This window comes from Astatotilapia calliptera, chromosome 3, assembly GCF_900246225.1.
Source record: "Astatotilapia calliptera chromosome 3, fAstCal1.2, whole genome shotgun sequence".
Lineage (NCBI taxonomy): Eukaryota > Metazoa > Chordata > Actinopteri > Cichliformes > Cichlidae > Astatotilapia > Astatotilapia calliptera.
Window position 1 is genome coordinate 19,259,245 of NC_039304.1, and position 23,772 is coordinate 19,283,016.

Consider the following 23,772-nt stretch of genomic DNA (forward strand, 5'->3'; position numbering starts at 1 on the left):
CAGAGTCTCTCGCTACAACACAACAGATAGGGATCATTTTAATTTAACAGAGAAAACAAATCCATGGGTGTTTGTTGTTTGACGTTACATTTTATCACCAAATTTTCGTGAACAGTCAAAGAGGCTCCACTCCAATCACATAGATTTACCTCAGCCTGTTTTTTTTCTCTTTTCTTTTTCTCTTTTTTAAAATAACACACTAAATAACACTAATCCATTCGCGTCTGCCTATATGCAAAGGATGTCTTCTTTCACTTGCGTGTGTGGACACACGAAGGTCACCACTCTGCCCTCCTCCCCATGTCGGAAAAAACAACCTTTCATGGGTGCCAGATCGGGTCCAAGTGAATTAAATTTCCTCATGAGACCGCGAGAACGAGGCTCGTAAAGAGCTCCGCATGTTGTTGTTATGATGTAAATACAAAAATGGGATACACAATCTATACTAATTCTGTAATAATAACAATAATAATAATAATAATAATAATAATAATAATAATAATAGTTGTAAACTCGAAAAATTTCGTCTCATCTAAACATAAAAAGGAAGAGGAACTCAGTCCATTTGATGGAAATGTAAACACTGACGAGCTGCATTCAAAATCACAATGTTTTAAAAATTACGCTAAGGTGTATCAAACAGTGTCTGCCAATATTTTATGACCACTTGGACTTTTGCATGGAGACTCTCCAGTGCATCATGTGCCCTCTGGGCGGATTTCAAGCTGACACGAATGAGTAGGCTGCTCCCCTGTGCCTGCGTGCGCAACAATCCCATGGCGCGCGCAGTAAAAAATCTCGACTTTCTTCTCTTTAAAATATAAAATAATCATTGTATGGAGCCTGTTCTTAAATAGAAAGTTCAATCTGAACTTGCAGCAAACAGCGACATCGGCGGATCTATTTTTAAACCAAGACAACAAGAAAAGAAGGTGAGCCGATAGTTCAAAGTCGAAACTATTCCTGGGTGAAAATATGGAATATGAGATGGTGCAACAAAGAGCTGGATATTTTTAACAAATAAACTCAGATTTTAAAAAAAGCAAAACAATTGATCCTCAAGGAGAAATTCAAGATGATCAGCTCCAGGAAACGGAACCTGGAAGAAGTGAACACAGAAGAGACGAAAAAACTAAGAGAGGATGCAGGTGAGTTAAAGTCTTTTATACTGAACACTTGCTGGACAAAAATTAAAGAAATAAAACTAAAGCACCGCATACACAGGATTTATAAAGCCGATTTATAAAGCTGTAACTGTCACAGAAAAGAAACATCTTTAAACCATGTCCCCATAAGGCCCAGGCTACATTATACATTCAGAGACCACTTTATTAGGCACACCTGTTCAACTATTCTATAAGGCATCTAATAGCCAGTCACATGGCACCAACCCACTGCATGTAGACATGGTCAAGATGACCTGCTGACGTCCAGATGAACATCAAAACCAGGAAGAAAAATAGTTTAAGTGACTTTGAATCGTTGATGCTTTGAAATATTTCAGAAACTGCTGATCTACTGGAATTTGCCCACACAATCTCACGTCACATAAGAGTTTTCATAAATAGATACAACAAACCTATTGGTCTGTCAAAAACTGTCAAATTAATTCCTTATATATGCTTTAAATATGCATCATTTTTGTGGCTGAGGTCTTTAAATTTTTTGTAATCTTTTCTACAGTCATTTATAAAAAAAATGCTATTTTTTCTTTCTTTTACCCCCAAAGTAATCCAGCAGAAGAAATTTCATGGCCTGAAAAATCAAGGAGCCACATGTTATCTCAACAGCATAATGCAAGTTTTCTTCATGACACCTGAGATTCATGACAGGTGGGAGATTTTAGATTGCTTATATTTCACATCTGATGCTAATTAGAAACAAATAAACAAACAAATATACCCCTCTTCTGTGGAACCAGCTTCCAGTTTGGATTCAGGGGACAGACACAATCTCTTCTTTTAAGATTAGGCTTAAAACTTTCTTTTATGTCATAGCTTGTAGTTAGGACTGGATCAGGTGATCCTCAATCCTCCTTTATTTATTATTTTATTTCCCACTGTCGCCAAGTGCTTGCTCACATAGCAACAATCGAATTGAACTGAAAGTGAACAAAATTGAAGCGTTTATGCCACTGAGAATTATTTTGATTCATCAGGCCCTGAGTTTTATAAGCTCAGATATGTTATTACAAGATTTCTGGTCATGTTAAACTTTCTTCATATTTAGAAAATGTCACACAGAATAAATATTCTTTGGTTTGAGAATTATTTTTAGGAATCATATTACTCTCAACCAGCTGCTATACTGAAAGAAAACAAGAGACGTGAAAAAAAAGTTTCATCTAGTGGTGAATCGGTTCTTCTATCTTTCCCCACCTGCACTCCACCTCGTTTTATTTGAAGTGAGGTGGAGTGCAAACTATGGTCCTCCTCCATTCTTAGAGAAAAGTAAGCAGTTATTATCTGCCATGTGATTGAAGTGGAACTTGTGCAAAACCATTGGTTCATCAGGTTATTGTAGTCACAATATGATTATGATGGGGGCAAATGCATGGTTAATCAAATGTATGATCAGTCCCCTGCTGTGGGTTGTTGACTGTTCATTCATCACATAACTGGTATGAAAGCTTCATTTTCATCTACATTATTTTACGAATAGTTCGCAAAGCAGCAAACTTTCTGAACCCAAAACAGTGACTCCCAGTCATTACTTGGTTTTCTTTCATAAAAAGGAGTAAAAAAATAACTTTATGTAAAAAAAAACAAACAAAAAACATCCAAAAAGCTTTTGTTTACTTCGCTTATCAACTTTTGAGCCTAGAGTGCAACTTTTGTTCTGATTGTTCTTTATGACAGTCTGGTGTGTTGTGCTGCTATCAGCAAATGTAAACCTGATCTTCTGACCCCAGTCACAAATAAGGAGTTGACTCTAGAGGTCTTACAGAGTTAGATTTTGTTTGTTTTCAACTTCAGTCCCCATGAATGCAACTCTTGGTTTAATAGAGGCAGGTTTTTTTTTCTTTTTTTAGGATATGCATTTTACCCCCTAATATCTTTAAAGAAAAATGTAAATTTAGGAAGCCCCTTGAGTTATTAATTGGGTGTCAAATCAGTCAAAGTGTTTCATTTAGAATTATTTTGTCAGAAAGGAAAGAAATCAAATGACTGAATAACATTGTTCTTGGTCACAAGCCTGTATTTGAAATTAGATAAAATATTAACAACATGGTGAATGGACCATAAAAAGTCAATATTAACTAAGAAATATCTGTTTTCCTGAAGGTTGGATCCAGAATCACAGAAAATAGACCAAGAGCTGAGAAACATCTTTGAACGTCTGAAGAAAGGAGCGTGTGGAACAGAAAAGATAACAAAAACTTTGGAGATCCATAATGGTGAGATGACCAGTTGGTAAAACATAAACATCAAAGGTAAACTCAAAGAAAAGGTCACATAGTGGCTGTGCTGAGTAACATTTACATGTAATTTTCAGTTTCTCAGCAGCGTGATGCTGCTGACTGCCTGGATCTGATTTTATGTAAGGTCAGCCCCCGTGTCTCTGAGGTGAGAATCTTACCATCCAAATAACATTGAGAAACCAGAATGTTTTCTAACTGATATTTCTGTGTTAAAGCTTTTTGAGGGTCAGCTGACGTACACAACAAAATGCTCCAAAGGCCACGTCATCAATGAAGAGACAAATCCTTTCTGGACTCTTCCACTGTCACTCAGAGACAACCCTGATGAAATATACAGCATGGTAAGCAGCAGCCATGGCTCAGACTGCACCCCTGGTCATGCTGGTTTTGAGTTAATAAAGAGATAATTCTGTCATTGGTACAGAAAAGATGTTTATTCTAACATACACTGTGGTGTAATCTGGATACATCATCAGTGATGTTCCCGGGCTCATCAGGTGCTTCAGGTCTCTTTTCTTTTTTTCTTTTTTTTTTTGCCTGTCCCGTTTGGCTCTTTTGCCATCAGAATTATTGTCTAAAGGTGAAGAAAGATCCATCCATCCATCCATTCGCTTCCGCTTATCCTTTTCAGGGTCGCGGGGGGTGCTGGAGCCTATCCCAGCTGTCATAGGGCGAGAGGCAGGGTACACCCTGGACAGGTCGCCAGTCTGTCGCAGGGCCAACACACAAGGACAGACAACCATTCACACTCACATTCATTCACACACTCACACCTAGTGGCAATTTGGATTATCCAATTAACCTATCCCCACAAGCTGCATGTCTTTGGACGGTGGGAGGAAGCCGGAGTACCCGGAGAGAACCCACGCAAACACGGGGAGAACATGCAAACTACTTTACCAAATTGACCATCCCAGCCTTGCCGTAATGGTCTATTTGATTCATCTTTTATTGTTTATTTTATTTATTTTTTATTTTCACTTGTTAGATACGGGACAGACTTGAATGAGGAAAAGAAAAGGGAGAAAGGAAAAGGGGAAAAAAAACAGTGGAGAAGAGGGGCGGGGATAAAGGGCAAAAAAACCAAAAACCAACTAAATAAGCAGACAAAAAAAAAAATACATATATCAATCACCTGGATCACCTGTTGAGAAAGAAAAAAGAAAACAAGCAGAAGACAAGGAGAGCAATACAATAAACAACATCACGATGATCTATGGGAATATAACAGTAAATACTAAATATTAAACATTATTGTGCAGCACATAAGATCAGCAGAACACAGTGTGCTTTGAGGTAGGAGCCAAAAAGGGTGTAGTTTGTGTGTGTGAGTCCCCGTGTGTACACCTGTGAGCATGAGCGCGCTTGTTTTTAAAAGGTTCCTTCATGTAATGATCTGCTAGAGGGTGTGGGGGGGCCACAGCCCCGTCCTCCAGGGCATGAAGCAGGTATGGAGGAGATCAAAACTCCAGACATCCAGAGGCCCCCAGAACACAAGAGACCAAGGAAGACCAACAGAGGGGCAGCCGCGCCACTGTCCCAGAAAGAGCTGAGGAGAGTCCCAGGTGAGGGGTCACTCAGCAGCTGCGGAGCAGAAGCCAGGGGGGGTTGCAGTGACTCGCCCGTGAGCTCCGCCGGCAGCCAGCTGTGCCTGAGTGACCGAGCTCCAGGCCGAGAGGCCGGGGGCACCCCACCCCGAACTGGCCCGAGCGAGCCCCAGGCTCCAGGCCCCGATAAGCAGCCACCAAGGAGTGAGCCGGTGTGTACCTGGACGCCCATCCTCGGACACAAAGAACCACCAACGCACCGATGTCTGAGGGAGTCCGCCACTGGCAGGGGAAGTGGTGGTGGGAGATAGGCCTCCATACCTTGGAGGGCCTGAGATGTCTCCAGAGAGGTGGCATCTGATACCCAACCTAACATATAGACACAGACATACAGGCACACACAGATACAAACATCCATTACCACCCTCATGCTCTCATATGGTGTTTCAGGTCTTAATATCAGACACCTTCTCCTCGGTGACCCAGCCATGGGGATCAGGCCCTGACTTGCGTCCAGGTAGCAGGCTCTACTGCATAACACCTTTCTTCAACCAGAGCTATTGGGAATCATTCACTTGACAGCTTTCCTCCTTCACAGTCTACAGATCCCCAAGAGCACTAGGTCTACTCAGTGTATATACTGACTTGCAAAGCCCCCAACACGCCACCTCCATGGGGTCAGTGGGTGCTTTCAACCCTTGCCTCCAAAAATTGGCTACAAAGTATTTTGTCCGCTTTCTTTCCTGGGCTTCCTCCACTCAGTCCTCCTGTGGGACCATCAACTCCAGCAGTGTGACTTGCTTAGACTCCTCAGACTCCCAGGACCATGTCAGGCCTGAGTATGGGGGTTACAATGAGCACGCTTAGTGTGCATGAAAGCTTTTCAGTTGTGTATGTAAAAGTGTTTTACTAGTTGGTTTCTGTAACCAACTCTTTCTTTAAGAGCTTGATTTCTGCCTCCCCCCCCCCCTTCTTCTTCTTTTTTTTTTTAAATTGCAACATGTGTGTTTGTGCAGGAAGGAGGATTTGAAAAGATTTTCCAAACCAAGTCATACAGTGGAGACAACATGGTGTACTGTGGAGAATGTGAGAAAAAAACAGAAGCAACGAGTGTGAGTTTCTTAGCTTTTTTTATTTTAAAGCAGCTTTTGTTAGTCAAACTCTGCTGTGTGTAATCATTTCTCTTGTGGTTTTTAGAAATGTGAGATGGTGAAGTTTCCTCACATCTTGATTCTACTCCTGAAGAGATTTGGCTTTGACTACTACACCATGTCAGATTTCAAGTCCAACTGCTGTGTCGCTGTGCCATCTGAAATGACAACAAACGTAAGGAAAAGTCACTCTGAAACCTGCTCTTATGTTTTTGTTTCTATAAACTTAGAACAAAACTAAGGAAATTTGTGATTGGTCAATTGTTTCTTTGTTGTAACTGGCAACTAATCTTATATCTGTTGGAAAGCCTGTTTATTTCTCCTTTAAATGCTCCCACATTTGTAAGGAAATGCGTTTGTAGGGTGAGCAGCAGTTACACCCATGAAAAACCTGCCAGATCTTCTCTGTCAATGTCAAACAGTTTACTCTGCTAATGACTCTTGCATGGTGTTGTTTATTAGTTTGGGTGAAGGAAGGCTGAAGAAATAAGAAAGGTCCATGCTCACAGGTGCTGAGAATCTGGTACCTGGGGTACCAAAGCTGAGATTTATTACCAAGAAGCATTGTTAGGGCAAAGAAATAATCAGTCAAACACAGATTTCCTTACTTTTTGCGGTAATTTTATATGTTCTTATGTCTGACTGCGTGCTCTGTTGTAGGGCAAAAAGTACAAAGTGTATGGGATAGTGAATCACATGGGCAGTCTGAGAGGTGGACATTACACAGCCACTGTGCTGTTCAGGGAGGACCACACCTGGTATGACTGTGATGACTGTAATGTGACAAAGGTGACTGATTAAATAGAACTGAAATATGGGTCATATTTAAAACCTACAGAAAGTGTTACAACTGCAGGGCTCATTTTAATGTTAATCTTGGTTTTGTTGATGTGTGCAGGCTGAAGAACAGCTGTTTGCAAAAACCAAGACATACAAGTAAGTTTAATTTTGTTTAACAAGTCTGACACAGCAGACAGTTTACATCTAGAGCTGTTTGTGAGCTTTATTTACTAAACCTTCACAAAATGATTTTTTTTTCCCCCAGTGGTTTTGCGATCGAGTGTTTTGTGTGTTTTCGTTTTATTCTTTGATTATTGTTATTTTCTCAGGCAGTTATTTTTACCACTTGTTGGGGCACTTTAATAAGCATGTATGACTGATGGATTACTGAACATTGTTGAATTTCCTTCTTGCTCTGTGTGAACTTCAAAATGATGGTTCGACAGTTCCAGGTCTGCATATCTGGTCATGTACAGAGGTAAGATCACAAAACTACTGAACATCAAGAAATCGTTTAAGAAGTTCATTCAACACTGACAAATAATTATTGTCTTTTGTGAAGCCTCGGAGAGAGAGCCAGAGGAATTGAAAGAACAACAGAGGACCAGGAGAAGAGTGGGGGAAAAGGATGAACCAAAGAAAAGAAGAGTGCATGAATATATAAAGAAATCTGGAGAAAAGAACATCCACGACGATGCCCTGCAACCTGGCAAGAGTTCAGAGATAAAGAGGAATACTTTTTTGATCACTGGTTTTTTGGCCTTAATTGTAATACTTGCAATGATACTCACAGCTCTAAGCAGAAACTGATGGAGAGGAAGAAAGTCACCAGAGTTTATGGTTTTGAACATTTCAGCTTGTAACAGAACCAGTTTTGTCAAGGGAGCAATGAAAATGTTATAATTGCCTTTCACAGATAACTATGGTTGATGTTATGAACGCAACTTTGTAGAAGCCATTTAAATAATTGTAAAATCAGTTGTTTGAAGTGTGCAGCTCAAAGAAGTTGCTGTGATGATGATGATGATGATGATGATGATGTGGATGAATTTTAATCACAACAGAAAAAATTCAGGCATCAAAATTGTATTTTTCACATTGTCACTGTAAATTCTGACGCACAAACACAGCCATGACATGCAATATCAAGATTTCATTAGCAATAAACGATTAAATAATAACTGTTGTAATCATAAAGTTTTCCCCAAAATTATAAAAAATGATTTTCCAAATAAATAAAGGGTCCCACTCCACAGTGAGTGATAGTGACAGAACAATATCATATATTTGTTTGACGTGCAATTTACAGTTCACCCAGAAGGAGGCAGTGATCCAATAATGTAACTAGAATGGTTATGGATATGTAATCTCTCATTATTAATATTTAGCAACTTATATATTTACTTATATATTTCTGGCTTTAATATTACATAATAGAAACTGTAAAAGTAAGTTTATTACCTACTGTTGTTACCTGAAACCACAAAGACCATCAGCTGTAAGAGCGGTATGTTGACATAGCCTATAGGCTACTTATAAACACTGACAACCTTTCAATTGATATTCTGCACATTGTCATCCAGTTTCTGAATCCTGCAGACAATATTAATTGCAGTGTCCTGCCTTAATTTTTAGAGCTCACCATCCAAGCCAAGCGTCCAACAGTCCAAAAGCAAAGTGTAGCTGAGCGTCATAGTAGAGACTGAGCTGCTGCTGTCAGATGTTCTCTCATCATCAAAATCTCTTGTGAAAGGTAGCTTGTATTTTCATCTTTAGCCACCTTCAGCCACCAGGTGGGCCTTCTTCATATTTACTTTCTAATAGTTTACTCTGTATATCAGGTGTGTAAATTAAAGCAATTAAAGGTGCTGCTAGTTAGAGACATTGTGGAATTTGTTGTGCATGTGGACTACTCAGATTTAATTTGTAAGGCACTTATACAGTTGCTGACTAATATACAAAATGTCTATGTTGTACACATTTAATGTTATTCCTTATCACTTTCTGATCAGAAACACACGACACCATGTTTTCAGCCTCACTGTGATGGACTAAGTCCTCCTGATCTACAGTCACTGCTGCATCAAGTGCTTCTTTTCAGTCCACACTAACAACATACACTAATCTACATGTTCACAGTGAATATGTAGATTAGTGAATGTTGTAAAAAGAAACAAACAAAACAAAAATTTGAGTATAGCTTCCCATATAACTTTTTCATTTTCCCACCGAATAACTGAAACTATTCATGTTTTTAATACGATTTTACTCCCCCACCTTCCCTCTCCCTTTTTAAAAGCAGCTGAGATGCAACGTGATACATGATATAGGCAACAATCATTAAAATCAGAAAGCCTAAACATGCACTGTTTACCAGAAATCTCACATATGCTCTCTAACCCTGTGTTAGTTACTATATATGTCTAAAAACATATCTTTACTAATTGTAATGTTCATTTTATAATACATGGACAAAGTCCCAATAGATTTGGATCATTTGACTAAACTGGAAAATCACATGCCTTTCTCCAGTTTAACAACGTTGGATGGAATGGTATCAAGAGAATATAATTTTGTATTTGTGGCTGTTCCTGAGTTTTTTCATTGCAAACATTATCCTGCATCATACATAAATCAGCTACTCTAAAAGATTTAAAAAAAAGCTGTAAAAATAAACAAATGACTTCAATACAACTTTCTTGGGAATACTTATTTACACACTAATTAATCATTATTTACAATCTTTGATACTTAGTACTGAACTCTAAATAGGTTTAATAAAAGTCTTAAAATGTAAAGGAAGACCCAAAGATGACACAGTTCAGTCTCAGCTGGCAAAGATGATGCATTTTGTCCTTTGGTGTATCATATTTCAGTCCTGCTGTGCATCGATGATGATATCTGTCAGCCACCGTGGACCTTCGCCACCATCTGCACCACAGACGAGGGTTTGATCCCATACTCCGACAGAGATGCAGAGTCATCGTCCAGCGGCTTTCCTGAGACAATCAGCCGGAATTCAGCCACAAGATATCCTACACACACAAGACAGGAGAGAGAGAACCTCACTAAATATTTAAACATGTCACAAATAATTATATCATGTCCCTGAACACCACTGAAGGTTGTTATTTTTAAAAGTCACTCAGAGAGCACATGACTGTGGCCACTGCTCAACTTAAACTAAACTAAGTGTGAAGAATATTTAATTCAACTATAATAAAATAATAACTGGAAACAAAACAAAACCTGAGTGTGCTCTCACAGTTTGTGCTACTAACTGACATACAACAACAGTAAACACGTACAAATGTGTGCATGGGACTGTGCTCATCTATTAACACAACCTGAGATGTCCACTTGAATGTGTGTTTGAAGTTGTTCTGTTTTATTATTGTGCTTCTTGATTCTTGCGCCACACAAATACCTCGCATGACAATAAAACAAACTGAAACTGATACTGAACATAATGTAAACAAAACTAAATCAAAAGATTTTTTAACAATAAAAATTAAGCACATTGAGGTCATTTAAAAGATGAATAAAATAAACCAGGACATTTGAATGTAGGCTTATAACAGAGTCTGCCTCATTTGCTTGTCTTACTTTTTATCAGATTTCTACATAATCACATGAGACACAGATTAAACACAGATCTGTTTTGAGTTGTTGGGCTTACCTTTCTTGGGAAACAGTTGCGCTGCTTTCATCTTCAAGTCTTTCACGGTCTTCTGCTGCTTTTTGGAGTGGTTTAATTTGATAATCCCCAGCTCACCTGCGGGTGAGCGAACAGACACGCTGTACTTGCACATTATGTTTGTCTGGATCGTGTGTGAGGCTGAGGAGCTCCTTTGGGTTCTGTTAAAGTCAGATAAGGTGAGTGTATTAGTCACTGAGATGGGCTGTCTCTAAATAGTTGTTCAGCTGACGACTCTGTCAGACAAACATGAAAACACACTTCAAGAATTTTAGGGAAGTTCCTGAGTTCTAATTTAGTTTCACTATCATCTCCACACAGAGATCACATGATTTATTTTAACACAACAAACTGTTTACACTGTCACACTCAGTGGATACTAACACTAGTATCCATACTTATCAATACTTAAACGGCATCAAACACTTTATCTTATGTACTTTATCAGTTTTCTATTCTGGTCAAAATGTGCTTCATTGTTTGATTGCAGTACAGCAGAGCTCCAGAGGTGAAGATAGAAGTCAGCAGCAGCCCAAGTGTCACCTGGCAGTTTATTGCTCTCTGCCAGGTGATTGGCTGAAGAGCTGTGAAAAGGTAGTGAGTGTGTGGGGTGAAGTGAGCGCTCTTCTGTGGAAAAAACCCAGAGGCAATTAATTCACTCAGGTGCGAGTGGGTATACTGTCGTGTGACCACGAATTTTAATAGAAGAATTGATCAAGCCCTAGATCGACTGCGCGCAGGGAAACTGATCAATATTCTGTGCTGTCTCTGCTGTCCTTTTTTCGTTCTTTTGATTGATTTGTGATTTTGTTTTGGTTAGTCCGTCCAGCCGTAAAGGCGATTATTGATTGAGAGTAAGTTGTGTAAGGGCGGACTAACCTCCCTTTTTGTTTTTTTGTTTAATTGTTTGTGCCACTTCCCTTTATCTCCCAGATCGCAGGCCATGCATAGCACTGATTCCCAGCTGCGCTGAGACCCGAATTGTTTGCAGTGTGTGTCGCTAAGCGGGGTGTGACGGGTTGCAGTGTTGTTATTTTCGCACAGTTTGTGTGGTAAGTCTCATGTGCAGCTGGGATATCAGCACGATGTGTTGTAAGTCCTGTCTGGAAATGACTGGGAATTTGTATGTCTAACTCATGTAATAAAGAAATGATCAATTTATTTCTTTGCCCCGTTTACTCATCCCTTGTCCTCTGTTACAAATAGAATATTTGTATAAAGTGAAGTAAATTAGAGGGGAAGAGAAGGAGAGAGAGAGCTGTATACAGACATCAAACATACCAACTAATTAGATTGCTTTTGAAGGTTTAGGTTAAACTGAGATTTGCAAAAGTGAAAAAAGATTAAATATTTTTGTAAGCATCATATTTCTTTAGTATTTAGTGCAATGCACTGTATGCATGACATACCCCCAAAGGTTTGATCCTGGAGTCGTCCCTAGAAAAAGTCTATAACTATAACTTTGCTAAACATAAACAAAAAACAAATAAAAGAAAACAACAACAAAAACAACTTTCCCCCTCTTTTAAAGAATATTATGCGTTATATGTGTTATACTTCAATCTTCAGGGACGGTTTCCTCCTTATCATTGCTCACTGATAAAGGTCAAGCTCCATGTTCACGTCACTCGGAGTCATTAGTTGTTACGCTCATAACAGCGTCAGACGTTTTTTGGTTGCATCTAGAGCGAGGATGGCGGGTCTGCTGCACAGGTAACACTCAGCGTGGTTCACTCACTGATGTGTGTGTGTGTGCTACATTTACTCGTCTGTTTTCACAGGTAAAGATGTGATCGGACTTTTTGTTATGTTTGGAAACTGCGCACCGGAGAGCGCGCGCTGTGCCCGATCATTCAGTGTCACAGTCTGACATCACAGTGATACTGAAACATGAAGCCGCTGATTAAAAACTTTGAATGTGAAGAAGAAACGGGAACTGTTGATCGAAGATCCCGCAACACTGCAGCGCGCACGCTGTTCTGACTCCAAGCCGGATTTTGCGCTTTTACGTGAAACCGGAAGTGTTCATTCAGATCTGTTTGTTGTTGTTTCGCAGTGTGACACTCCCAAGAGTGCCGACAAAACACGAAAAGTGTTACGACCCTCATGACCCAACAGTTAAATTTGTCGATAAGGAGGATGATTTGGACTGTAAGTATCACGTGAGCACTTTTCACGGCGATGTCAAACAGATAGAATTTAATGGAGAAACAGTAAAAAAGAAAACAATCAAATGCATAAACCAATGTAAGAACAGACATCAGCATATATTTCTGTGTAACACTGATTTTTGCTTCTGTGTGATTGTTCTCAGTTTTGTGTGAAGACTTCAAATCTCGCAGAGCTCAGATGTCCTGTGGTCACGCTGTGACCCCGACCTCTCTCACCAACTGGTGTCGCAAGTTGTTGGAGCAGGTAGGCCACTAAAGGTTGTCTTTGTTAAAATAAACAGTATGTAGCAACAAAAACGAGTGATGGGGAAAAAGAGAGAAACAAACGATGATTACTAGGATGGTGGTGTGGTGATTGGGAGTGAAAAGCTTTACAATTACAAGGAAAATCCAGCAACGGAACCCAGGGAATGACAGCTATATATCTGGTTCAAACATATGGTAATTATCAAGGAGGCGCTCAGGTCTGCTATACTTTAGACAGAGACACGGCTAAGGCCATAAAATAGTTTGACAGGTATTTAAAACAAACCAATTGCACATATACCATTAATCACTTCAGGGCTGCAGCTCACCAGTGAGCAAATGGACTGCCAGAAGAAGACCAGAGAATCACCAATCCACAGGTGCATCTCACCTCTAATTAACACTTAAATTAAAGTTTAGCTCAAACCAGGGCTGTCTACACCGGCTCTTGCTTACCCTTACCCATCCCTGTTGCTTGTCTTGTTCACACCTTGTTCCAAATTATTATGCAAATGATATTTTTCTCTGTTTTTCCTAAATAGTTGATTCAAATGACAGTTGGCATATTTTTCCAAGTCATCGACCAATAGAGTATAATTCAAATGTCACTGAACAAAACTCCCAATGAAAACAGTATGTTTTTCAAAAATAAAAAACTTAAAATGCACTGTTCCAAATTATTACGCACACAGAGTTTCAAAAGATTTTATAGGTTGTAGAGAATTGAAAATGGTCATTTGTTGAATTTGCAGCATTAGTAGATCAATTTCACAGACATCAAAAGCTATTTCAATCAAAAACATCTTAACAGGTCAAGTTACATATTAACATATGAACCCTTGTGCGTTTTCTGCTGGGGTGTTTTTTCTGTTCTCAAACTGTTCTCCCATTAGGAGCTCAGTCTGAGTGGAGGTTTCTTTCTCCTCCTCTCACCTCATGTAGTGTATTTTCATTGTTTTTTTTCCCCCCTATCAGCCTACCTCTCTGACATGTCTTCCCAATGTGATGTTTGTGTAAAGTTTGGTCAGAGGGTTCCTTTGTAAGTGCGCATGCGCCATTAGTGTGCTACCTGCTGCAACCTATAATTTCCTTTGGGATTATTAAAGTATTTCTGATTCTGATAAATAACCACGGAACATGGAAGTATATCCCACCAGCAAAGCCACCCACTGACCTCCACTTTAAGCCTTCAGCTTCTGAATAAAATAAAACAAAAAAGTTGTTTATAGATCCAAAACATGAAGACAATCAAACTCACCCTCATGGTAGTAACAAACTGGTCATCTGCAGCTATAAAAAGGTCCTTCCAGTGGTGTAAAAAACATTAGTATATTACAAACCAAAGGCTTTTCTTTTTAATCTTATTGGTGTGGCCTTTCACAACAGTCCCAGTTTCTTATGTGGCTCCTTGGGAAAATTAATTGTCCACCTCTGGGATCAGGTTTTACCGTAGCTGCTCTGGTGATTAACTGACTTTTTAAATAATGCTCTGCTAAACAACTTTATGTCCACATTGTCCACAGCAAAGTTAAAGTATTTTGAGAAGTCATGTCCTTCTTTTGCACCTCAGGAGTTTTGGACTTATAAAACAGTATTTAAAGTTAGATTAGTAACCAGTGAATGTACAAGCCTGTATGGAAACACTGGGACTGTAGATTCTGGCTTACTGCTCTTACTGCCTTATTTGGCTTCTTTGAGACTCCAGTGCAGCTTTAATTACACCTGTGCTTTTATAGCTGTGACCTTTGAATGTTTTCTGTGTGAAGAGCCTTTGCACAGATGACTTTAAGACAGAATTAAGCAACAAAAATCACTACAGTGTTTCAACAAACAATGGCATATTTAGCAATGCATTTCTGACGGATGAGGAAATATTTTGATTATGATTTGTTTCATTAGGTGTTGAGCAACCTTTCTCCACAATATAGAGTTTAATATTTTAATATTTTAAGCTTAACTGGAAAAAAAGAGGAAAAAAATATTTCATCAACTTGTTTGGAACAAGTCTGATAATTCTCCCATCTCTCATTATCTCAATAAAGGGTGAAAGCAGATTTGTGTGTGGCGGGTCTGGTTGCAGTGCTGAGTGGACTTTTTCAGAGGTTTGGAAAATGGCTCTTCTGACCCCTCAAGAAACTGAGCATTTTCGAAACAAATTGGCTGTCAATGCCGCCTTGCAGACGCTTATTACCAAATCGGTAAGTATCTCATTAGAATAGTATAATGTCATGAAAATAGAAATGTATTTCTTGTAAGATTTAGTTCTTATTAAATATTGTAACTCTCTTGTCTCCATGTAGTGTCCTGTATGCAGATCCACTTTGATGAGAGAGAATGGATCAGATTTGAATGTCCTCTGTAAAGTGTGCACAGCAGTAAAAGGACGACCATTTGAATTCTGCTGGCAGTGTTTGAGGGAGTGGAAGGGTCCACGGCCTCGGAAAGACCGCTGTGAAAATGATGGCTGCTGTAACCAGTCACTAAAAACACTAAAAACCTGCCCAGATATCAGCTTTGATTCAGTTGAGGGAGTCAACGGGTGTCCCTCTGTCCGTGCCTGTCCCACCTGTGGGTTACTGTTGGAGCACAACAAGAGGCATTGTAAATCTCTTGTTTGTCCTCGATGTAAGGTGAAGTTCTGTTTTGTGTGCCTGAAGATCTTCACTAAATGCATGAAAACAAGTGGCCCTTATGCAGCATGCTCCAGTGGTGTAGCCCCCAGACAGACATCGATACCTGTATGGAAAAAGAAATAATTAAAAAGACACAAAGCTCCCAAGTTTCACTTTTAATGCCTTTTCTGTAAATAATATACCATGATGTTTTTTGTTTTTTTTACATGACCTGTGGTTTTAGTCACTTGTTATAATTCTCTATTGTTTCGGAACGGTTATCAGATATAATCAATGTTGGCTTATATTGATGAGAAATTTGCTACCAAATGTGATCTTTACAGCTGTATTATGTCTGAATCATAACGACAATAAACCTGAAAAATGTCGTTCATTCATAAATTTGAAAACAAGTTAATCATACATTCTGTGATAAACGCATTCTTTGCCTCAATATTTAGTTATTTTACATTATCCTGTCATTGTCTGTTGCATCTTTAGCATCAGCATCTTTGGCATTAGGATCTTCTAAATTGTTCAAAATTTTATACATTTAATTACAGGTTGTAAAGCTAAAATACAGATTAGAATAAATGCATTAACAAAATAAATAGCACAATAACTGACAGATAAAAATAACTAACTTATTAGAGAAGAATATTAAAAAAAGATAAAAATGAATGTAAACGTGGTGCGCTTTAAAACACATTGAATAATTCATTGGCTACATTTTAAAATAACACTTTAAATACATTAACTATTCTAATTTTACAACAATTAAAGTTTATCTGACTCGGATCTCTGGACCTGTTCACTTTCATCCACCAGGTGGCACTTTGTTTACTCTGTACATGAGGTCTGTGAATTAGAGGGGTGTGTCCAGTTAGACACAAATGTTTTTAACCTTCCTGTTGTGTTCGGGTCAAAGACTCCCACCGGAATGTATCCACACTGCACCATGAAGGCTGCATGGTGTTTAAAAGCATTTGTGTGTAACTGGAAGCACCTCCCAGTGCTCTAATTCATGTGCAGAGTACACAAAGCTCCACTTGGTGGCTGAAGGTGAACAGGTCCAGAGATCGGAGGCAGATAAACTTCGACTATCCAAATTTTACAATACTTAATATATTCAAAGTGTTTTTTTAATGTAGGGAATGAATTATTCAGTGTGTTTCAAAGTGCACCACGCTTTCATTCATTTTTATCTTTCTTTATATTCTTCTGTAACAAGTTATTTATTTTTATCTGTCAGTTGTCAGAGGAGGGTTTGATCCCATATTCAGGCAGAAATGCAGATTAATCGTCCAGCGGCTTCCCCACGACAATCAGCTGGACTTCAGCCAGAAGATATCTTACACACACAACACGGGAGAGAGAGAACCTCACTAAATATATAAACGTGTCACAAATAATTAAATCATGTTCCCCAACCACCACTGAAGATTATGTTTAAGATGCGCATGACTTTGGCCACTGCTTAAAACTAAGTGTGAAAAACATTTATTTCATCTGCTTCATAAACCAGCAGCCCACAACAAAGGCTTAATAAGACAAACAAACCAAAACATGCTCCAGGACCGTCAGGGAAGTTCCTAATTTAATTTACTTTCACTATCACTTTCTTACAAGAAAACACTCCTCCGACCTTTGAGTTAGCAGTTGCTCAGTTCGCCACTGCGCCCAACCTCTTTAGGCTGTATCCAGAGCGTCCGGCAGAAAGATCGACGTTGGCGGCATTCACGTGTCCGGAGGTAACACAGCTTCGTTCAGTCAGTGATGTGTGTTGCACTTGGTCGGATATGCAATGGTGTGAGTTCACTGGTAACGACTCTTATGATCGCACTTTTTGTTATTTTTGGAAACACTGGAGAGTTCACTCTCTCCGTCTGACACACACACACACACACACACACACACACACACACACACACACACACACACACACACACACACACACACACACACACACACACACACACACACACCACTAAAGTGCACATTCTGGTTTGTTTATCATTTCGCAGACTGATGGCCTCAAATATGACAACGAAACAGGAGAAGTGTTATGATCCGAATGACCCAACACTTAAGTTTGTTGATAGAGAGGATGATTTGGATTGTAAGTAACACTTGGGCACTTTTCAAACTGGTGTCCGTGACGTTAAATTATATTTTAGAAATAACAAAATAAAATCATTTTAAGCCTTTGTATTACTATTGACATTGTGCAATGTAAAAATAAAACGGACATTAGCGTTTATTCCTGCATAACACATTTTCTTTTAAATGGTGTGTTTGCTTGTTCTCAGTCTTGTGTGAAGGCTTCAAATCTCTCAGAGCTCAGATGTCCTGTGGTCACGCTGTGACCCCGACCTCTCTCACCAACTGGTGTCGCAGGTTGTTGGAGCAGGTAGGCCACTGAAGGTTGGCTTTGTTAAAATAAATAAATTTAAAAAAAAAACTGCATAAATAAAAATATACCTAAATAAATAAGAAACAGAAGTAATCAGGCATCGTGGCAGTATCCTGATTTTGGGATAAATCAGATAATAAATGAATAATTTGGGCCTTAATTATAGAAGTTAATGGTTTTAATGCTACCACCCACAACTATTTTAAGCACACGTTTGTGATAAACACACATGTGAATAAATGCAGAAAACATATTAAATCACTTAAATAAAGAGATCCAAAGCGCACTTAAATAAATACCATTTTACTGGAATGATTATTGTCATATAGGTGAGAAAGAGAGCGAGAAAGACTAACTGAAGTCAACAGAGGGAGTGGTGCACTTAACTTATCTCGATAGAAACCACCTCTGCTTTCAAGGAACAAATAAAATGGGACAGAAATGTTCAGCTCTGATTTCTGTCTGCGTTGTTGTCGCTTGTAGCATTTATGTAATGTAACTCTTGCTTTAGTTAAGTGAAAGTTTCATAAACGGGAGTTTCTCAATATGTAACGCAAATGCTGCAGACGCATGACTCATCAGTGTGTACACAACATTTCAACACATATAATCATCTGAGATGATTTAGATAAAGAAATGTTTGGTCACTGCTGAACAGCTGCTCTTCCACACTTATTGTTTTCAAAGAACAGTTTAGTAAGCAGAACAGGACTATGATCTACATCTTTTGGTCATTTCAATCCTCCACCCATGCTCCATACATTTTTAATATGTACATATACTGATTAACACTGATGTGCTGTTGAATCAGCAACTGTGATACACAGCAAAAAATTACACATCCGAGAGCCTCATGGGCACGTTCTGGGTTTGAACCTGTGCTTTGCTACACAACATTACATCCACAATTTCAACAGCAATATGAAAGTTTTTTTGAGAAATCTCTTTACTCTTTTGCATGTCACAAGTTTTTGGGAAAAGCTACTTAAAACTAGACGATGAATGTCAGGTAAAAAGAAATGTCCTGGCAGTTTTCTGTTTTTATACAGACGTTCACAGACTTTCCTGTTTATATTACTATTACAACATTTGTGTTCATTAGAACAGGACGGATGGATGACCACAGCCCTCTTAGCACAGGGCTGATAGGACTTTTCTCTCATATATTAAAAAATGAAATTCACAGATTAAAACATTAAAATAAACATATATTAAAACAGAGTGTTATAACATAGGTGTTTCACAGACAGGTGGTCAAAATGCAAAAACAAGTTTCTAATATTCTAAATGAATCAAATGTTTGGCCTCAAAGAATACGTCTGTGTCTGTATTATGTCCAGTATTACAGTGCTACACCAGGCTCTGACACCAAAGAACACTTCATCTGCATTTGTGACACATCAGCGGTATCTGTCAGAACGTTATTTAAAGTGCTGGGTTGGGACAAACTTACAGATAAAACTGCATTTACTGTATTTGTTTTGCCTGCTCTTGCTTTTCAAAAACAATGAGGAGCAAAGTACAATTAGTAGTGCTTGTCTTGATGAAGATTTAATCTGTTTAAACTGTAAACAGCAGCTAATTCAATTCAATTCAATTCAATTCAATTTTATTTATATAGCGCCAAATCACAACATAAGTCGCCTCAAGGCGCTTCATAAGTGAATAAGGACCTGTATCCACAACTCCTCAACAGTAACAACACTTAAAGTGCAGTACCTGTAATACTGCAGGTATTACAGGCATGCTCTAATAATTCTAATAGAATACTATCATCAGCAATATCGAATGCTGCACTAAGGTCTAGCAGGAAGAGAACAGAGATGAGTTCACTGTCAGAGGCCATAAGAAGATAATTTGTAACCTTCACTAAAGCTGTTTCTGTGCTGTGATGAGCTCTGAAACCTGACTGAAACTCTTCAAATAAACCATTCCTCTGCAGATGATCTGTTAGCTGTTTGACAACTACTACTATTTTTTAGCTAAGACAGCTGGGCCAAGAGATGACTTTTTAAGTAATGGTTTAACTACTGCCAGCTTTACATAGCCGATTATTAGAGACAGGTTGACCATTTTTAAGATTGAAGCATTAATGGTAGGACTTTTAGGTGTCTTGTAGGAATGGGGTCTAAAAGACACATTGATGGTTTGGAGGAAATAATTACTGAAGTTAACTCAGAAATATTAATTGGAGAAAAAGACTAAATATATATCAATTGTTACTAAAAGTAGCTGTAGATAATGTTACATCTGCAACATTATTATGAGTATTTTTTTCTCTATTTGTTCAAATCTGTGAAGAAGTTCATGAAGTCACTACTAGTTAGTGTTAAAGGGATGGTTGGCTCAACAGAGCTCTGACTTGTTTTAGCCTGGCTACAGTGCTGATGAGAAACCTAGGGTTGTTCTCAATATGAATAGTGAGATGTTCTAGCTAGCAGAGTAATTTTTTGATAAAGCAGGCATTTCTCCAGGCAAAATGGGGATCTTCTTGATTTGTGATATGCCATTTCCGCTCGATATGCTTTGAGGTGCGTGTTTTAGAGTTACCGGTATACCAGGGAATCAGGTCCTTCTGATTTGATACTCTCTTTTTCACAGGAGCTACAGTATCCAGTCATATGTAGTGAAGAGGTAAAATTATTAACAAGACAATCGACCTCTGTTGGAGTAGCATTCATGTAGCTGCACTGCTCTGAGAAGCAGAAAGATGAAAGTCTTTTTTTTGCTGTTGTTATTAACTTTTAAACTAAAAATAAAACGAATAAAGCTACAATAGAACAGCACAGAAAAGCCCTTTATTATCATTGTACATGTACAACAAAATTATAGGTGCTCCACACCAACCGTGCAGGTATAAAATATAATTAACAAGACAACAGGAAAAAATAACAAACAGGAGAATTATATGCAAACTAGAGGAATGTATACAAAAAAGAGAACGGCACACATTGAAAAACAAAGTGTAAAGACTTGGTCTTTGTTTAACACTTTACAAAGTTTAATACTGAGCAAACTGAGGTGGAAAATGACTTGAAAACAAATTAAAATTGAATGGATTTGTATACCCTTCCATTGAAATCCAGCAAGAAATAACAGAGTATTACACAGCATTCAGTTGTAATATGAGCAGTTTATTATTAAAGTAACACACGTTCCTTGAAAAACTAAAACAAATCATAACATGAAACTCACCTCGTTTCTGTGGAGAGGTTGAACAGGGTTTTTCTTCATGTTCTCAGACCAGCTGGATCATCACCAGCTTGCATCTTCATACATCTTTCCTTCAGTGAAGTCTTTACCTTCGTTGCCATTCATCTGTGTTGGAAAACCAAAGTGTTGGTTCTAGCTTATGAGTCACTGTTGATCTCAAATAATCTCTAAGCAGCTGAATGTTAAAGAAAGACACACATATTTCTCCTTATCATAGGCTAAAAGCTTGATATAGACACAATGACTTGCATGTCAGCAGCATCCCCATAAGGCATATAAAGCCCTGCAACAAAAGTTAAAGCGAAGACATAGTTACATGGATAATGTATCTGCAAATATTAACTCAACATTTCTATGTGCTACAACATGGACATAATGGCACAATGATAAATCTGGTTTGTTTACAAAATGAGTCTAATAAATAATTTCTCGTTTACTATTTCAATAAAGGGTGAAAGCAGGTTTGTGTGTGGTGGGTCTGGTTGTAGTGCTGAGTGGACCTTTTGCAGAGGTTTGTAAAATGGCTCTTCTGGACCCTCAAGAAACTAAGTATTTCCGAAGAACATTGACATTCAACGTCGCCAGGCAGACACTTGTTACCAGATTTGTAAGTATCTAATTAACATATTATATTGATTATAAAAATTTTGTTATGTATTAAATGTTGCCACTCTTTTGTCTCCATGTAGTGTCCTGTATGCAGATCCACTGTGGTGAGAGAGAATGGATCAGATTTGAATGTCCTCTGTAAAGTGTGCACAGCAGTAAAAGGACGACCGTTTGAATTCTGCTGGCAGTGTTTGAGGGAGTGGAAGGGTGCACGGCCTCGGACAGACCGCTGTGAAAACGATGGCTGCTGTAACGAATCACTAAAAACACTAAAAGAATGCCCAGATATCAGCTTTGATTCAGTTGAGGAAGTCCACGGGTGTCCCTCTGTCCGTGCCTGTCCCACCTGTGGGTTCCTGGTAGAGCACAGCAAGAGGCGCTGTAAATTTGTTGTTTGTCCTCGATGTAAGGTGAAGTTCTGTTTTGTGTGCCTGAAGAGCTATACTAAATGTATTAAAACCAGTGACTACTTTGGAGCATGCTTCAGTCGTGTAGCTCCCAGACAGACATCGATACCTGTATGGCAGAAAAAATAATGAAAAAGACACAAAGCTCAAGTGTGTGAGAGTGCCTTTCTGTAGTAATATACCATGTTGTTTCTTTTAATTATCTTTTGATAATTCTCTGTTCTGTTGGAACAGTTATCAGATATAATCAGTGTTGATTTTTCTTGATGAGAAATTTGCTACCACATGTGATCTTTACGGCTGCATTATGTCTGAATCATAACGACAATGAACCTGAAAAATGTTATTCAGTCATAAATTTGAAGTAAAGTTAATCATACATTCTGTGTGTACTCATCTTTTTCCTCAACATTTAGTTATTTTATGTTGTCTGCTGCTTCTTTAGCATTAGCTTCGGGATATTTAGCACTTATACTACTCAGGTCAGACTTTTCTTTCTTGTTTTGACTGCTTAGGTTTTTTTTGTAAAATGTTTAAATAAATCAATGTTTAGTTTCTTGAAACCTTGTTATGCTAAATCAAAGTAGAAAAAAATGTTTTTGTATTTTCACCTTCAGCCACCAGATGGCACTGTTCACTCTGTACACGAGGCGTGTTAATTAGAGCACTCACAGGTGCGCCCAGTTAGACACAAATAATTTTTAATACCATGCAGCCTGCATAGTAAGTGAACTATTGAGATAGGATTTTGGCAGGTAATCAACAGCTACTGCCTAATACACATCAAAAGATTTATATAAATGTTACCATAGAATACATTTGTTATTTTTCTGCCTGCAAAATGCCTCTATAATAAACATACAGTGTTATTTATTGCTCACAGTAAGTAATACTGCATTTCATAAAAAGAACATCATGCCAACAGTTAAACGTGGTGGTAGCAGTGTAATGGTCTGGACTGCTTTGGTGCTTCAGGATGACCTGCTGCTGATGAATCCATGAATTCTGCTCTCTACGAGAAAATCCTAAATGAAAATGTCCAACCATCAGTTCATCCCATCCCATGAAGCTCACTTGTGTTATGCATCAGGACAATGAACTGACAGCAGCAGGTCCACCTCTGAGTAGATAAAAAAAAAATTAAGGTTTTGGAGTGTCCGAGTCAAAGTCTGGACTTAAATCAGATTGAGTTGCTCTAAGATGCATGACCCTAAACAGGATGCTAATGCTTGTAAACCCTGCAATGTAGCCAAAATTCCTCCACAGTGATGTAAAAGACTCACAAACGCTTGATTGCAGTTTTTGATGCAGTCCAGTTATCATGTTAATGGGGAATGAATTACTTTTTTTTGCAGGGTATATTTAGCTAAGCAAAGCAAGGCTACTCAACAAGAACCCAAGAATAAATATACAGAGCTACAAATGAGCACAATGGGTTAAATTCAACAATCATTGCATTTATTTTTAAACAAGATGAAAGCAGAGCATTTATGAGAATCAGCTGG

The 23,772-nt window shown here is 38.5% G+C and overlaps 2 protein-coding genes, 1 long non-coding RNA gene and 1 pseudogene across 6 annotated transcripts; 3 read left to right on the plus strand and 1 right to left on the minus strand.

Annotated features, from left to right (window-relative positions):
* The first annotated feature begins 753 nt into the window (after positions 1-753).
* Positions 754-7,780, plus strand: LOC113018807 (ubiquitin carboxyl-terminal hydrolase 47). Of its 3 annotated transcripts, none has more exons than XM_026162199.1 (12): positions 754-932; positions 1,064-1,148; positions 1,730-1,832; positions 3,285-3,397; positions 3,496-3,566; positions 3,637-3,762; positions 5,985-6,080; positions 6,166-6,294; positions 6,780-6,908; positions 7,018-7,055; positions 7,346-7,377; positions 7,462-7,780. In XM_026162199.1, exons 2-12 carry the CDS (start codon positions 1,076-1,078, stop codon positions 7,707-7,709), a joined length of 1,158 nt encoding a protein of 385 aa, XP_026017984.1. In that variant the 5' UTR covers positions 754-932; positions 1,064-1,075; the 3' UTR covers positions 7,710-7,780. The 3 variants fall into 3 exon arrangements, with proteins under 3 accessions (XP_026017984.1, XP_026017985.1, XP_026017983.1); XM_026162200.1 differs by having other exon boundaries at positions 1,067-1,148; XM_026162198.1 differs by having other exon boundaries at positions 754-1,148.
* A 920-nt stretch (positions 7,781-8,700) lies between these two features.
* LOC113018811 (uncharacterized) lies at positions 8,701-12,083 on the minus strand. Its single transcript, XR_003271860.1, has 3 exons — positions 12,006-12,083; positions 10,579-10,757; positions 8,701-9,934 (listed from the first exon to the last, which is right to left on the minus strand). It is a non-coding gene; the product is annotated as an uncharacterized LOC113018811 (long non-coding RNA).
* Positions 12,084-12,206: 123 nt separating this feature from the next.
* LOC113018809 (probable E3 ubiquitin-protein ligase ARI7) lies at positions 12,207-16,038 on the plus strand. Of its 2 annotated transcripts, none has more exons than XM_026162201.1 (5): positions 12,207-12,309; positions 12,653-12,747; positions 12,911-13,011; positions 15,056-15,211; positions 15,314-16,038. In XM_026162201.1, exons 1-5 carry the CDS (start codon positions 12,212-12,214, stop codon positions 15,767-15,769), a joined length of 906 nt encoding a protein of 301 aa, XP_026017986.1. In that variant the 5' UTR covers positions 12,207-12,211; the 3' UTR covers positions 15,770-16,038. The 2 variants fall into 2 exon arrangements, with proteins under 2 accessions (XP_026017986.1, XP_026017987.1); XM_026162202.1 differs by lacking the exon at positions 12,207-12,309 and adding an exon at positions 12,320-12,377.
* Positions 16,039-17,315: 1,277 nt separating this feature from the next.
* On the plus strand, positions 17,316-22,426 carry LOC113012509 (probable E3 ubiquitin-protein ligase ARI5; annotated as a pseudogene).
* Positions 22,427-23,772: the final 1,346 nt, after the last annotated feature.

What these genes read in the sequence shown, in the direction of transcription:
- LOC113018809 (XM_026162201.1), top strand. Translation starts at nt 12,212, where the DNA reads ATGTTCACGTCACTCGGAGTCATTAGTTGTTACGCTCATAACAGCGTC. An exon ending in ATGGCGGGTCTGCTGCACAG is followed by an intron (nt 12,310 to 12,652) that starts GTAACACTCAGC and finishes GTTGTTTCGCAG; the next exon opens with TGTGACACTCCCAAGAGTGC. An exon ending in GTCGCAAGTTGTTGGAGCAG is followed by an intron (nt 13,012 to 15,055) that starts GTAGGCCACTAA and finishes ATCTCAATAAAG; the next exon opens with GGTGAAAGCAGATTTGTGTG.
- LOC113018807 (XM_026162198.1), top strand. Translation starts at nt 1,076, where the DNA reads ATGATCAGCTCCAGGAAACGGAACCTGGAAGAAGTGAACACAGAAGAG. An exon ending in AAAAAACAGAAGCAACGAGT is followed by an intron (nt 6,081 to 6,165) that starts GTGAGTTTCTTA and finishes TGTGGTTTTTAG; the next exon opens with AAATGTGAGATGGTGAAGTT. An exon ending in ATGACTGTAATGTGACAAAG is followed by an intron (nt 6,909 to 7,017) that starts GTGACTGATTAA and finishes TGATGTGTGCAG; the next exon opens with GCTGAAGAACAGCTGTTTGC.